The sequence below is a fragment of the Quercus lobata genome, chromosome 4 (assembly GCF_001633185.2).
Source record: "Quercus lobata isolate SW786 chromosome 4, ValleyOak3.0 Primary Assembly, whole genome shotgun sequence".
Taxonomy (NCBI): Eukaryota; Viridiplantae; Streptophyta; class Magnoliopsida; order Fagales; family Fagaceae; genus Quercus; species Quercus lobata.
Genome location: NC_044907.1, coordinates 14707662 through 14723793, shown reverse-complemented (window position 1 = coordinate 14723793; position 16132 = coordinate 14707662). Strand labels below are relative to the sequence as shown.

Here is a 16132-nt window from a genome sequence, read left to right as displayed (position 1 = left end):
TATATCTATCATGAAAGATATTAACATTAACAACAACAAAATCTTAATCCCAAAACTATAATGTTTGCTATGGATATTTAAAAGACTAATCATGATAATTTATAAAGTGTCTAAATTTTACACTAACTAAACCTATTGCAATCCTCCTTAATTTGCCTAGATTTGGGATTAGCTATTATATTGAGATTTTTCTATGAATACCACTTGATATTTTATTTATTCTTTAGTAAGGCACTAGAGGCTAGAGCAACTGCATTATACTATCAATAAAAAATTAAAAAAAGAAAAGAAAATATAATGGATTAAGCTTTAATAATAATAATAAATCGAGAACCTTAGAGAAAATTGAAGTACAAAAGATTTGAGCATCGTTTCCAAATTCTGGTAAAACATAGTCGAAAAATTGTAAAAAGATAGAGCAGTTTATATATAGTCTAAAATGATAGTAATTGATTTTTAATCACATGGCAAGCATGGAATAGAAATTTTTTTTTTTTTTTTGCTTGAGATGGAATATAATTTGTAACAATAATGACTGTTTTACTATAATTATCAATGTGTATTTTAAAATCAAATGAAGAATTACTTTTAAAATAAGAATCAAAATTGTAACTTCCCCATCAAAATTTAAGCGAGTAAAGCACCTTTGAAAAAAAAAAAAAAAAAAAAAAACTTAAAGCATGCATATTGATCCCACATCGCCTAATAATTAAATAATTTTACTGTTTATATAGGTACAGTCCAGTTTGAGCGAGTGATTTTGCCCTCTAGTAAGAGCAGCCTAAGAAAGGAACACAGCTTGCCTTGACCTTAGCCCCAGTAAATCCATTTTCCTTTTTACCCCCACCCCCCCCTTTCAAATATTCTGTTTTTACAAAAATAATTTACTAAGAAAACTCTATCCAAATTTATTTAGTTATATCGAGTTTACCAAACTCAAGTTTCAAGTAATATTTGGCAAAAACAATCCTTCTTTTAAAGAGTAAACATATACCTGATAAAATAAAAAGTGTAAACGTATAAATAATATTAAACCATGCATGTATTTTTTTGTTTTTTGATTTTAGAGATCATTTCAACTTATGACGATTGTTAAGAGACTTTTCGAATTGAGTTAATTGGAACCTATTTATATAAAAATAATATAAAAAAAATCTAGTGGAGAGAGAAAATATGGTAACAAGCCAATCCTAATTAAGTTTTCAGAAATAAATAATATTTTAAATTTATAAATTTTTTATGACCTTTACAATGATTAATGATATTCTAAAGAGGTGGTAAGTGTATAATATATTTTAAAGGGTTGCCCCCTAAAGCCTATGAGCCTAGGGAATAGCCCCGTCGCTAATTGCATGGACATTTGGCAAATAACTATATGATAATTCTAAATTGCGTTGTCTTAATAGAACCTTTGGAACCGTTTCTATTTCCTTGCCTCTCTTACTCTCTGATATTTTAATCAAGACTCTTATTTCAATAGTTGATTTCAATTTTTCTTAAATTAGATTGATCTTGTGGGAATTAAGGAAATTTCAAAGTTAAGGTTGGGTTAAATGCCCTAATTTTGGTTTTTTTTGTTCCAATTTAATTTCTTCCAACTATCATTAAACCATGTAGTTGAGATTTTAGATTGGAGATTTAAACTATAAATTGAGCCGAATATTATTTTTTAATTAATTATTAAAATTTAAATCTTTGCTTTTAGGGTTTGGTTTAAATACAAAGGACACGTTTGGTACGATGTAATGGTCATTATAGCATAATAAGAATTTCCCAAAATACTATCACCGCACACCCTTAGCACGATGGTCATTCTACTTATAATTAAAAAGGGAATTTTACACACATATACACTTAGATTAAATTAAAGTAGAATTTCTATTATGTAAAAAAAAAAAAAAAAAAACCATTTTTAAATCAAATTTCACAAAATACCCATTTAAAATATATATGTGTGTATACCCATTTAATATATATACATATACATATATATATATATATATATATATATATATATATATATATTCCTTTTGTGAATACTGCTTAATATTCTTTAAAGTATATTGTTACATGGGTTGGACTCTTAAAATGTGTTCCAATGGAATTAAACCATATGGGCTCTTAAAAAGTGTGTTCATATTAAGAGTGTTACTCCTCTTACCACGCTTTGTCTTAGCGGAGAAGCATCAGAAATATGTCACATAAGGCCGAGGATTCCATTGGGTCAAACTTCCCTTTTTTTTTTTTTGTCCAATCGGTTCTTAATCATTGTTTTACTCAATTTATTTTTAATCAAGAGTTTTCTTTCAAAGTTGGGGTTAGGTTGAGATTCTTAGATTAATTTGGGTATTTTCTGCTCCACTTATAATTTCTTCCAAATTAATCATAACTGTACATTGAGCCAAATATTAATTTAATTTAATTTATATATTTTATTTTTTTATCTAAAAAAATAATAGCTTTTTTAGGGTTTAGTTTACACACTAAATTAAGGGGTTTTTTTTTTTTTGGCTATTGTTCCACTAAATTTAATGATTAAGGTTCATAGTTGATGATTATAACCCTTAGTTTGGTCAGTGACTGCAATGATCACATTATAGTGATCTAATTGGGTTTAGGGATTAATTTTCAATGTGAGTTCCAGTTAGCTCAACTGGTAAAGTCTCTGATGGTTGTATAAGATATCTGGGGTTCAATCCCCGCCTACACCAAAAACTGATTGGTGTCTTGGTCTAATGATAAAGAGCTATCATCAGGAGCGGACGTCATAGGTTAAAACTCTTTCTTAAAAAAAAAAAAAAAAAAGGACTCTTAAAAAAAAAGGATTAATTTTCAACATTATATTAGGCCTTTTTAATCTGGTAGTGGTTTCATTAAACTGGATTGAAAACAATGTAATTGGAGCATATAATTTGGGTTTTATAACTTCAATTGGGGGGAATCATAAAAATTTCGAGGGAAGTCAAATAAGTAAAATTGCTAAGACTTTGACCAAATTTGAGGCTTTTGACGATTTAAATATTTTTATGTAAAATTGAAGATGCATATGGGAAACTGAAATGCCCAATTACAGGTTTGAACTTTTCATTGGATATGATGATCAAAAGAAAATAATTAATTAGAATTTGTGTTTGTGATTAAAAGGGTATTTTCCCTTAAGTTGGGGTATTACCAATTAAAATTTTTAAAATGAGAAGCACCTAATATGAAATTGAATTTCCTAATTGACTTGTGACATGTTCAATTGTAAGTCTTTGGTAGATTAGAAGAGGCAAGAATTGTTTTTGGGCAGTGAACTTGGGGATTTTTTAATTATTTGTTAAAAAGTGCTTATACGTCTTGTAAGGTGTTAAATCCATGGGGGGCATGTTTTAGTTTGTATTAGTCCTGACTACACAGACTCATTATTTTTGTTTGCAGCATCTAAATCTGCCCTCTGTGATACATATGCTTTGACCAGTGACTGTTAGCTAACTTATAGTGGTACTTTCCACCACTGGTCTTCTTCTTCTTCGTATTTTTTGGAACTCTCTTTTTTATTTATACTGGCAAGAACTCCAAAAACAGAAGCATGAGACTTGTGTTTGCTTGAGACTTTTTGAACCACCATTGGAATAGTCTTGTTTGACTGCTTCATTTTGCATTGAACAATTAATATATTTAGTTTTGGATTACTATGTCACCATTTTTGGTATCTTTCAATTATTTAAAGAGAAGGGTGACCTCTTTTGCTTAGTGGCAGCCTAATTATCACAAAAAAAAAAAAAAAAAAAAAAAAAAGAGATTAAAATTTTTATTTATTTGCTACACAATATTAGATATTAAGGGATTTAAATTAGTAAGGTCAACAAAAACAATCATTGTATCATATTTTCATCTCCACTTCTCTTTGCATTGTCTTTCTTTATTCTTGTTTTTGGTATCTGGTTTGATAATCATGGTTGGAGAGGTTTTTCTCTCTGCTTTCCTTCAAGTGCTGTTTGACAGAATGGCTTCCCACAAGTTCATAGACTTACAACTAACAGAACAGAAGTTTGATGACCTGCTGGAAAAGCTGAAGATCACATTGTTGACTGTCACTGCATTGCTTAATAATGCTGAGGAGAAGCAATTCCATAGCCCTCCAGTGGAGAAGTGGCTGCACATGGCTAGAGATGCTCTTTATGATGCAGAGGACATATTGGATGAGCTTGCTACTGAAACTCTGAGATGCAAGCTGGAAGCTGAATCTAATCAGATTCTTCTGACACTTAATAGTTGTAGAAATTGTAGTTCTCTACCACCACTTGGGCAACTACCCTCTCTCAAAAACCTCACAGTTGAAGGAATGGATAGAATAAAAATAATAGGGATTGAGTTCTGCGGGGATGGGTGTTCTTCTGCTATGCCTTTTCCATCCTTGGAGACTTTAGAGTTTGATAGCATGTTACAATGGGAGGAGTGGTCTTCTTCTGGAGTTGAAGGGAGGGATATTGAGATTCACAACTATCCTAAGCTAACAAAATTGCCTCACCACTTTCCTGGATTGAAAAAGTTCCATCTGCATGCATTTGTGTAGCCATTGTTTTGCAGATTATCATCTTCGTAAAGTATCTGATGATCCTGCCAAAGATTCCCATCCTCTTAAGAAGAAATGTCTGCCTGCTAGCTGTGCTGTGCTATGGATCTACCGCTATTATATGCTAAGCAGCTGCTTAAAGAGGAGAAAGCAGAAGATTTTTGACCCAAGATAATCCAATAGCTTGCATAGTCATCATATAAGAGTAAGACTATTACTGGTGAGTTTTGTTTTCTTTTTCAAATTCCAGTTTGATTTATACACACACACAACATATATGCTAGATATTAGATTCTCGCTTACAATGGTAGGTTCTTATTGTGCTGTCGACAAAGGAGGAAAAATGATAAAACTTTCACATATGGTGTATTCCTTTCTCTTTACTTCAATTGTGGTACTGGACACAATGTTTCAAAGTTTTAGCCTTTTTATCTCCTGGGTTCTTTTACATCATCAAGTTATACTCTGTTGAACTGCAGAATATAATGTCAGCATTCTGTGCTTGAACATCTCTAAATTTGATGCTTATGCAGGTCACACATACCCATTAAATATTGGATCCAAACAGCTTGCATACTTTAAGAAGAACGTCTACCAATGGTAACTTAGGAGGAAGAGGATGGTATAATTGGTTACCTGATGCTATTGGAAGCTATATATATCTGCAGATTCTTGGAATTTCTTTTAGATAGAAGAAACCAGTAATGATGTCAATTTTTAGGCACTGTTACTACTTGTAGGCATGTTTCATCTAAAAATGGCGAGTGTGTTTGGAACCAAACTTGGGGAATTCTTCACCATTTATTTGTTGAATGTGCTTATACAGCAAGTAACTGGAAAATTCTGCTGAAAAGATTTTTTATATGACAAATATGTGAGATGTAAAGATGTGGAAATAGCTTGGGCAGCAGAGTATGTGAGGAACATGTTATTGTTTGCATTTGTCCAAACTCCAGAGGCTCACAGTCTTTGGAAAGAGAAACATACTCTTTTAGGGGTTGGAGTTCAAGTGTTTAGTGTATAATAGAAGCACTAGAGTGGGAGATTAGTGGGGGAGTAGAAGAGTTCAGTATGTAACAAAAGGTGGAGTTTTAGCACTAGAATTTTGTGAAGTAGATTAGTTACACAGTTTACACTTCTTCGCAGCATCTAATTACTCAATGATATTGTTTTTGGTGTAGTATTATGTCTGTAATTGTTTTTGATCACTAACCCTCAACTTTTGGGGTTTAGCAAATCATGTTCTCAATAGAACCATCTGAAAGGCTTTTCACTGTAGTGTTGCCAGGAAAATCTTTAGTCTTGTATTCTTATTTTCAAAATATAATTTTTCATTGCCAAAATGTTAATCAGGTTTAGTTGAGTCGATTGTATGTCTCTGTTTCCAAGATTCCTAATGAAATCTCAATAGCATTGGAAAAGTACCGACAAAATATAAATTCAAGAATATTTCAGAGTACATCCAATCAAATTCATTTAGAAAACGGTCAAATTCTTGATATGCAATAATCACAATTGATATTACATAAATTGCCTAAGCAATATGTTTCCAATCAAATTTTGAATCTGAAAACTGGAGCTACACAGTTCTCTCCATTGCTCTTCATTGTACCAATTCACACATGGAGGTCCAAACTTGATATGAAGTTCAATAGAACAGGCTAGCAGGACAGATATCATTGCTGCTTGTTGGATGTAAGTTTGGCTCTTTGGAAGCTTTGGTTGTAGAAGGCCAAATTTGGTTGGTAGCAGCCACCTTAGATCTTAAAACCAAGCCTATAAGATATTATATTCATCAATAGGATGATGTCAAGCAATTGTCAGGTATGTTATTGTTGGGAGCCTACATGTTGCACATATCGTGTTTGAAAACCTGCAAAATAGTTTGAATTTAAAAATCATTCAGGATTGGAGGACCAAATTTTATGTAAGAAACACAACTCAATTGAACAAAACTAAACCACCGAGCACACTTTGGTTTGAAAACACATACAGGTAATTGCTGGTAGTGACATGACGGAACCTCAAGAATGGCCCTAATCTTTCATGGAACAAGCACCTAAGCCATCTTGGGAAAGTTTCCCCCTCTATACCTCATGCGTCACAATTTCAGCATAGGAAATTTAGATTATAGATAGTAACAACGGAGTTTCACATCCCCTACAGATGAGGACTGCAAGGACAACGAGAACAGTGATGTGCTGAGCCTTTTGAACTCTCTAGAGTGTGGAAGAGAAGAAATAACCAAAATTCTAGAGAGGACTGACATTTTTCCATCCACCATCAATTCCCAAAGCTCAGAGAGAGGTAGTTTGTTGACCTGATAATGTACACTTCATTTAAATAGGTGCATAAGAAATATACAAAATGTCCATGCCATTGTGGTAGTATAGCAAATATGTTTGGATAACAGAACGAACGACGGCTGTTTGGTCATATGAAGCAAGGTCATGGGTACAAATAACATAAAAGGAATAAAATAAATAAATAAGACAAACAGAGGCATATAACTTGTCAGTATCAAGCACCAAAATATTCCAGAAATAGTAAGAAAGAGTGATGATGAATTTTTTAAGTAATTACAAATTGTTGGAACAAGATGAGCTTACCACCTTTAATAGCATGATCCGTCTAGCATGGATGTTTTTGTGTTCCAAGACTTGCAAGCCAACATAGTTTTCATTATAGACAACAAAACAAGAATTCCAAGCAGGGACCTCCAGCGGAAAAGGCTCCATTAGTTGATTTCTTCATGATTAAAAACTCCAGCAGGGGATGTCATTACAAACCCACATGTGACGTGTCTGTTACATCTGGAATGTGGCATTTAGATAATTATATGGATAAGCATTACACAGCTGATTACTTCTAATGAGTTCAATACCATTTTTTACTATTTTTATTCCATTTCTTAATTGTACTATAAGTAATTTCGGCTTTCCTCTTTTGAGAAGAGCAAAGGTAAATGGTAAGAATGGTAGCACAGTGTGAAGCTAACCTACCTTGTTCAATCAAAAGAACTTCTCTCACTAAGACTGAGAAGTGATTTTTAATCTAAAAAATGAGATAATGGAAGCCACAAGTCTGCACTAGGTTCCACGTGCAGCTTGTCAAATATGGTCAAATATCCTGCCATATTTGTCAAGACAAATATGTTACAATCACATTTTGAAGTTCTTATAGTCTAAATTGTTAAAAGAATCAATCTGTTAGTCATCAAATACATAAGATTAAGGAAAAATAATAATAATAATAAAAATTAAACTACCAGAGACTTGTCATTCCCTCAATCTCCCACTTTCTTGTTGTACCACCAGGAGTTTGGACTCAAAATGAAGGAGCTGAATAATTCTGCAGGCACCTCTAGTTGAAATGCAGGCAAAGGAGTCAAGTAACCATAAATCCTCAAGATAAGAATATTTTTTCTAGTGACCTGGAAGCATATTAGAAATTTAGGAGTGTGACTGATATAAGAGGACTAGTAGCCACTAATATCACGCCAAATAGATGCTGAGCTTGTGTTGCACTTGTTGACAAATTAAAGTGAATCTGCACAAGAATTCCTTCCCTTCAGCAATTTTTGGATGTTGCTTGAAACCTCTCATATCTGTTTTATCAGTTTTAAAAATCACTTAAAAAACAAGCAGTAAGCTAACTTGATACTAAGCTGGTTGTAAAGAATTACCTGACAATAAAATTGAGTCATGTTGCTAGCTATCTCTCGTGTAGAGCAAAACGAGGTATCGGGCCTCTTCAAGAGCTTTAGCACCAACCAAAACTTTATAATTGATTCTTATGCAGGGGATGCAAGTCTTCTGGCAAGACTTTGCCCTTATTTTGGCATCATTTCTTCTTTGTCATACAGATCAGGGGGCTTGAATTGAGCTTGGCCTTGTACCCTGATAATTTATTTTCTATGACTCATGTATGAGAAACTAAAGCCCTTCTCAAGTAACCGAACATTATTAATGCCTTTTCTTGGGTAGCTCAGTTAAAGTTTATTCTGCAAAAACAAATCAATAAATTAAACAATCACTAGGGTTTTATTGTTCCCTAATAAAATTTAGAGGGACAACGATATCAACAATTGCATGCAGTTATTGATTTAAGCATGCAGAAATCGAACATCAATAAATTCATTTTCAATTAGTGAGGAAGACAAAAGCAAAATTTTTTAAATCAGGGATATCCTAGTATTGACTACATGAATTGAAAAGCAATGCAGTAAAAAAAGATATAAGATTTTGGGCTGAAGGAACCTGAAAAGCAATATTTAAACAAGATTTAAAACTTTTCAGCCTTAGGGAAAAAATTTATGCTTCACAGAGTTCTATTTCTTATTTTAGTCACACAAGAATTGAGCATTTCCACATCAAAGAAAAAAAACTTGACACTGATTTTTGAACATGTCATTTCTTAATCCTTTTTAGTTTCCTCCATTGTAAATCATGTTTTTTCCTCTCCAAAAGAAATAAGAGGAAGAAATAGGGAATACTCACCAGCATCATTCAATCAAAAGATTCTCATGCTTAAAAAATTCAGCAACTGTTGAAGGTATTAAAAAAACACTAGCTTCAAACTACCCCAGTGTCCACCTGAGATTAAAAACCTGCCATATTGTGCCCAAGTCAATTGCCAATATCACAAAAAGTACTCTATACTTGTAAAACAAATTTATTAATCATCAAAGACATATATATGCTGGAAAAGTAATGTGGCATTTAGATGATTATATGGATGAGCATTCAAAGCTGATTACTTCTAATAATTTCAATATCATTTTTTACAGTTTTTATTCCATTTCTTATTCGTATTATAAGTAATTTCTGCTTTCCGCTTTTGAGAAGAGCAACGGTGAATGGTAAGAATGGAAGCACAGTGTGAAGCTGACCTGCATTGCTCAATCAAAAGAACTTCTCTCACTAAGATATAGAAGTGATTTTTAATCTAAAAAATGTGATAATGGAAGCTACAAGTCTGCACTAGGTTCCACCTGCCGCTTGTCAAATATGATCAAATAGCCTGCCATATTTCTCAAGACAAAATGTTACAATCACATTTTGAACTTCTTAATAGTGTAAATTGTTAAAAGAATCAATCTGTTAGTTGTCAAAGGCATAAGCTTAAGGAAAAATAATAATAATAATTGAACTACCAGAGATTTCATTCCCTTAATCTCCCACTTTCTTGTTGTACCACCAGGAGTTTGGACTCAAAATGAAGGAGCTGAATAATGCTGCAGGTCCCTCCAGTTGGAATGTGGGCAAAGGAGTCAAGCAACCATAAATCCTTAAGATAAGAAGATTTTTTTAGTGACCAATAGGCTCCGATATCATGCCAAATAGATGTTGGGTTTATGTTGAACTTGTTGACAAATTAAAGTGAATCTGCACAAGAATTCCTTCCCTTAACAATTTCTGGATATAGCATGAAACATCTCATATCTGTTTTATAAGTTCTAAAAATCATTAAATTTGAGTCGTGTTGTTAAGTTGATACTAAGCTGGTTGTAAAGAAGTACCTGGTAATAAAACTGAGTCGTGTTGCTAGCTATCTCTTGTGTGGAGCAAAACAGGGGATTGGGTCTCTTTAAGAGTTTTAGCACCCACCAAAACTTTATAATTGATTCTTATGTAGGGGATGCATGTCTTGCAAGACTTTCCCCTTATTTTGGCAATATTTCTTCTTTTTCATATAGATAAGGAGGCTTGAACTGAGCTTGGCCTTATACCCTGATAATTTATTTTCTGACTCATGTATGAGAAACTAAAGCCCTTCTCAAGTGCCCGAACAATATTAATGCCCCTTCCTAAGTTGCTCAGTTAAGGTTTATTCTGCAAAAACAAATCAATTACATCATTTCAATTAGTGGGGAAGTCAAAAGCAAAAAACTTAAAATCAGTGACCAAATGAATTGTAAAGCAATGCTTTAATAAATGAGTTAAGATTTTGGGCTGACAGAACATTAAAATCATTATTCAAATAAGATTTGAAAACTTTCAGCATTAGAGAAAAGTTTTATGCTACAAAGAGTTCTTTTTCTTATTCTAGTCGCGCAAGCATGAAGCATTTCCACATAAAAGAAAAAATAAAAACTTTACACTGATTTTTGAGGATGTTATTTCTTAAACCATTTTTTTCCCTCCCTTTTAAGTCACATCACATCCTTTCTTCTCCAAAAATTGAAAGAAATAAGAGAAAGCAATAGGAATTACTGACCAGCATCATTCAATCAAAAGATTCTCATGAATAAGAAATTCAGCAACTGTTTAAAGCTATTAAAGCAGCACTAGCTTCAAACTATCCCAGTGTCCACCTGAGATTAAAAAACTGCAATATTGTGCCCAAGTCAATTGCCAAAATCACAAAAGGTACTCTGTACTTGTAAAACAAATTTATTAATCATCAAAGACATATATATGCTGGAAAAACTTACCATCTAGGATAATTACTCCTTCAAAGTCTGTGTTTCACACTTCAAATGTCCAAAGGTGAAATGCAGTGAACGGAAAATGAAGCAAGTGCAGCTCCAGAAAGAATAAGAGTAAGGAAATGTTTGGATGTTGATGAAGAAAGAAAGAAAGAAGGATGAGCTTTCTACAGGTGACTTGAAAACAGATTAAGAACTTAGTAGTTTGTACAACGCAAAAGGATCGGCAGCCAGGTAGCACAAAAGTGATGCTTGGAGCATGGAGGATTTGTTAGTGACACTGCAAAAAGAATAGGCAAAGAACTAAGTATATACATAGACATCCCCACAATGAAAATCAAATAATTTATAAAAATCATGTAGCCATTTGAAACTTCCATTTTTGCTCTCCTAAAATTTCCAGAGACCTAGAGTTTTTTGTTGCAATTTAAAAATTATAAAAAAAAGAACTCCAACATAGGACTCTTAAAGTATAGTTAAGAGTCCAAATACTTAAGTAATTTAAGAAATTTATTGTAAGAGATTATCAATTAATGTTCACGCTGTCCAAATCAAAGGTGCATAAAAAAATTAAATAATTGAGCAATAAGTAGAAGACGGAAGTTAATATTATATTAATTACCGAACAAATTACCTGATCATAGCTCATTCGATCAATTCGTTGTCAATCACTATGTTGGGGATGTGCGCAATTTTTGGCCATTCTTCCCCTTTCTCTCTCTCACACCGTTGTTTTAGAAGAGGGCAGCTGTCAATAATTAGAGAAGAAAGAGTACTCCAGGGAAAGCCCTCTTCTGGTAAGTACTGGAGGTTATCGCAGTCAGAAATACACAACTCTTTAAGAGAGGTGAGATGTTGAAAACCCTTGAGTGATTTCAGCTTTGGAAAAGAAAAAATATAGATATTTGTGAGAGTGGGAGGCAGCAACGCTTCCTCCGGAAAGGACTCCATTTCTTTGCAATTATCGCCTTTGATCCAGATCTGTCTGAGGGAGTGTAGATCTTGCAATCCCCGAGAAAATAGTTTGTCGCAGTAAGAGACGCCAAGTGTTACTAAATTTAAGGGCAAACCTCCCTCAGGAAATGATTCCAGTTCTGGACACTCACCGACTGCCAAACCCTCAAGGGATGGGAGTAGAGTGCGCATATTTTCAGGCAATGACTTTAACTTGTTGCAATTGTAGATCGAAATCGATGTCAAATTAGGGGCGCAGATACCTCCACTAAAAAATGATACAAAATTAGGGGACGAGTAAATACCCAAACGAGTGAGAGAACTAAGATCACGGTAAGATTCCTCTGATACGAAAAGAGATTCAAGATTTTTACTTTCCCATACCGTGAGAGATTTGAGTTTTGGGTACGACTCTAAGGGAAAAGACCAGAGTGAGTCAGAGTCATCCCATATATTCAAACTTTCAAGAGAAGGATAGTAATGGCCCGTTGTGGTCTGAAATGGTCCTTCGATTTCAAGTGATTTTAATGTAGTGGGTATGCCACTTCCTGGGACAGGGAGACACGTCATAAGCTCCGCAAACGACTGCAAGAAGATGCGACCTCCTCTAATAAAGAGGTCATCCAACTTGGGTGGTAATTCCTTCAACACTACCTTATCACAATCACTTAATTTCAAACTATTGAGAGTTGGAGCTCTAGGAACTGAAGCAACAAGTTGCTGACATTCTACAATTTGAAGTTTGATTAAAGAGGAAAGCTGACTGGGTAGACCACCGCTTAGCTTGGGACATTTAATTATGCAAAGCTCTTTGAGAGTAGAGAAAACTTCAACCCCATCTTCATGTTCACCTTCAAATAAAAACCATTCCTGCCACTCTGGCATGTCTTCAAAGCTTAATACTTCAAGGGATTTAAAAGGCTTAATTGTAGAAGAACCATCTCCATAGAACTCACGATCCACACGCAATACAAAATGAAAACCTTGAATATAGAGTTTCTTGAGGACAGGTAGGTGCCCAAGTGAAGGCAAGGATGAGCAATATTTACAATTGGCAAGGCGTATAGACACCATATTGGAGAAAGAACAATCTTCTAACCAATTTGGAAATTTTGTACCCCCGTAATCTTTAATGGTGAGAGACTCCAATTTCAAATGAGGACACAATTGCTCAAGAACATGTCTTTCCTTTTCTGAATTTTCATTGTCAAAGCCACATTGAAACACCAACTCAGATAAGTACTGCTTATCCTTCAAATTAACCTCCCTTGTATCTCTAGCATGATGAACATTTTGCAAGTTTAAAATGGACAATGCTCCAGAAAGATGATGGAGCTCCCCTAACTCCTTAATACTAGACCCAGAATGTTTGCCCACAACAAAAGTAGTTAATTTCACAAGATTTTTCAATTTTCCCATATGCAATGGCATCTCTTTCAATTTTGTATAAACTAAATCCAAGTGGCGCAAGTTGACTAATCTCCACATCTCAGTAGGCAACTTGATAAGGGAGTAACATCTCGACAATAACAAGGTTTGCAAATTATACAAAGTACATAGAGAATCTGGTAACCATTTAATTGAAGTATAACTGAGATTTAAATAGCGTAGATGTTTCAAATTGCCAACAGAATTAGGCAACTCCCTCATGTTTTCATAGGTAGAAAATGATAGCACTCGTAAGCACTTAAATTTCAACAAAAAATCATTAAGCATCATCGTTGATATCCTATTTGAATGCCATTGATATGATGACAAATCTAATCCAAGAAAGGTTCGCAAATCCTTGGCCTTGTAAGACACCTTAAATTTCTTGGAGGCATCATATTTAGTTCTAACATATGACAAATGGCGAGTCTTTCTTGTGATTACACAAGACTCATTGTCCTCCAGCTTGAAACAAAACTCTCCGCTTATAAATATTGCCAAGTCATTGACTAGGTCATGCATTACGAAACATGATCGGTTGCTACCTGATTGTTGAAAAAATGATCTAGATACCAAATCATCAAAGTATTGTTCACCTATTTCTTCCATCATTCCATTTCCTTCATATTGCTGTAATAAATCTTCTGCCATCCACAATAGGACCAATTCTTCCTTTTTAAATTCATAATCCTTTGGAAGGATTGAGCAATAAGCAAAACAACGTTTCAAATGTGGTGGGAGATAGTGGTAACTCAATCTTAGAGCTGGAAGGATATTAATGTTTCCTTTTGGTAAATTCCATATATCACTCTTCAAAATCTTTGTCCACTCTCTTGGATTTTCTTCAAACCGTAGCAAACCCCCAAGTGCTTTTGCAGCTAAAGGCAAACCTCTACACTTTTGGACAATTTTTCTACCAATTTCCTCAAGGACAGGAAATTCACTGGAGCTTCCATTTTTAAATGCATGTTTTTCAAATATCGACCAACATTCTTCGATTGTCAATTCATTTAGAATATAAGATAGTGTGCCTACTTTTGATGCAACTACTGTACTGCGTGTCGTAACAATAATCTTAATCTCCTGTGCCCCACATTTGATAACTTTAAGTAACTCAACCCAATCATCATAGCTCTCATTCCAAACATCGTCTAAAACTAGGAAAACTTTCTTCTCCTTGAATTTCTCTCTGATTTTATTTTGCAGCAAATTCATGGTTTGAATGTCACAAGCAGATGAAGTGACCTCTTCAAAAATAGTTTTTGCTATCCTAAAATAATCATAATTTTCTGATACACAAACCCAAGCTTTGATGTCAAAACTCTCCTCGACTCTTTTGTCATTGTATATAAGTCGAGCAAGAGTTGTTTTACCAACCCCACCCATACCTACTATGGGAACAACACATATACCATTAACACTCGCATCATGTGATTGGAACATATCAAATATCGCCTCCATATCCTTGTCTCTACCAAACACACCATATTCTTCAGGGCAAGAAGTTGTCAATGGTCGTGATGGTACTTCAGCAGCAGCAGCAACCTTTTCTAAACGGAGAACATCCTTTTGTTTTGTAATAGATTCTAATTGTTCTAGAATGTTTTCTAGTTCGGACTGTATCCTTTTGTCAAATGAATTAACAAAAGTAGTAGAGAGAAAACCCATTACCTTACTAGTACTAGTGGATTCAGCTTCTAACTTGCATCGCATAGCTTCGTAGGCAATCTCATCGAGGAGGTCATCCGCAACATAAACAGCATCTTTGAGCTCATCCAGCCACTTTTTCACAGCAGGGTCTGTAATTTGCTTCTCCTCCGCATCATTGAGCACAGCACCAGCAGACATCAGCTCTAACTTCAGCTTTTGCACCAAACGATCAATCAGTTTCCTTCCGTTGAGATAGTCTAGGACCTCGCGAGAAGCCGCTCGGTCAAACGCCACCTGAAGAAATGCTGAGAGAACAGCTCCACCCACCAAGGCCCCAGCCATAGTCTCTGTTCTTGGTTGAACAAGCTTGAAAAAAAGAGTAAAGAGAAGTAAGTGCAATAAGGCAGAAAACAGTTTATGGTGTAGAAGACTAACTTCTTAGCAGATTTAGATAGATAGAGGTTCAATCTATTCGGCTGCTTGACTTCACTCAACACGCGTGAATGATCAATAAAGTAGTGATGGCAGGTGGGGACATGGCCATTATAATTGGCACAGGGTGAATAATATAATCAAAAAGTAATCCTATACGTTGGAAGAAAGTGCTTGGCTATTTCTTTGAAAATTATTTTCATCATCTTTCTACATTCTTACTTTATTGATAACAATATTTCGCCCCAAATTAATTAAGGAGGGTCTCTAGGAAAAAGGGCCCCTTACCACACTGGATGAATTTCTTTTTTTTTTTTTTCAAAATATAAATTTTATTTTAATCTAATCTAAAGTTCTGTTTGGATTGCACGTTCCATGTTCACTTCTGTGTTTTTTTTTTTTTTCTCCCAGCGCCTCTTATATTATTCAAGCGCTTATACTATTTATAAAATGTAAACAGTATATTTTTTTTTTTATAAACTCAAAAAAATAAATAGCGTTACAAAAATTATTTTTTTATTATTTTTAATTTTTAATAAAATAAATAGTATCTAATCACACGACAAGTACGTAGAACTCCACACCTACTGAGCTGCTCATTATGGTAGATTCTTCGTTGGCCATATCGGCAGCTTGACTTCACTCAACACGCGTGAATGATCAATAAAGTAGTGATGGCA

At 34.2% G+C, this 16132-nt stretch overlaps 3 protein-coding genes across 3 annotated transcripts in view; 1 reads left to right on the top strand and 2 right to left on the bottom strand.

Moving 5' to 3' along the window:
* Positions 1-16132, bottom strand: part of LOC115984375 (putative disease resistance RPP13-like protein 1) — a 149333-nt gene that overhangs the window by 39938 nt on the left and 93263 nt on the right. Inside the window, exons 6-7 of the mRNA XM_031107406.1 lie at positions 9058-9167; positions 8244-8561 (exon numbers count right to left, since the gene is read on the bottom strand). The gene's annotated coding sequence lies outside the window, so the exon portion shown is untranslated. The remainder of the gene's footprint in view (positions 1-8243; positions 8562-9057; positions 9168-16132) is intronic.
* Positions 3938-4558, top strand: LOC115984660. Its single transcript, XM_031107682.1, has one exon. It carries the CDS (start codon positions 3938-3940, stop codon positions 4556-4558), a length of 621 nt encoding a protein of 206 aa, XP_030963542.1.
* Positions 10316-15537, bottom strand: LOC115984377 (putative disease resistance RPP13-like protein 1). The gene is made up of 3 exons (XM_031107413.1): positions 11623-15537; positions 10995-11268; positions 10316-10392 (listed from the first exon to the last, which is right to left on the bottom strand). Exon 1 carries the CDS (start codon positions 15360-15362, stop codon positions 11634-11636), a length of 3729 nt encoding a protein of 1242 aa, XP_030963273.1. The 5' UTR covers positions 15363-15537; the 3' UTR covers positions 10316-10392; positions 10995-11268; positions 11623-11633.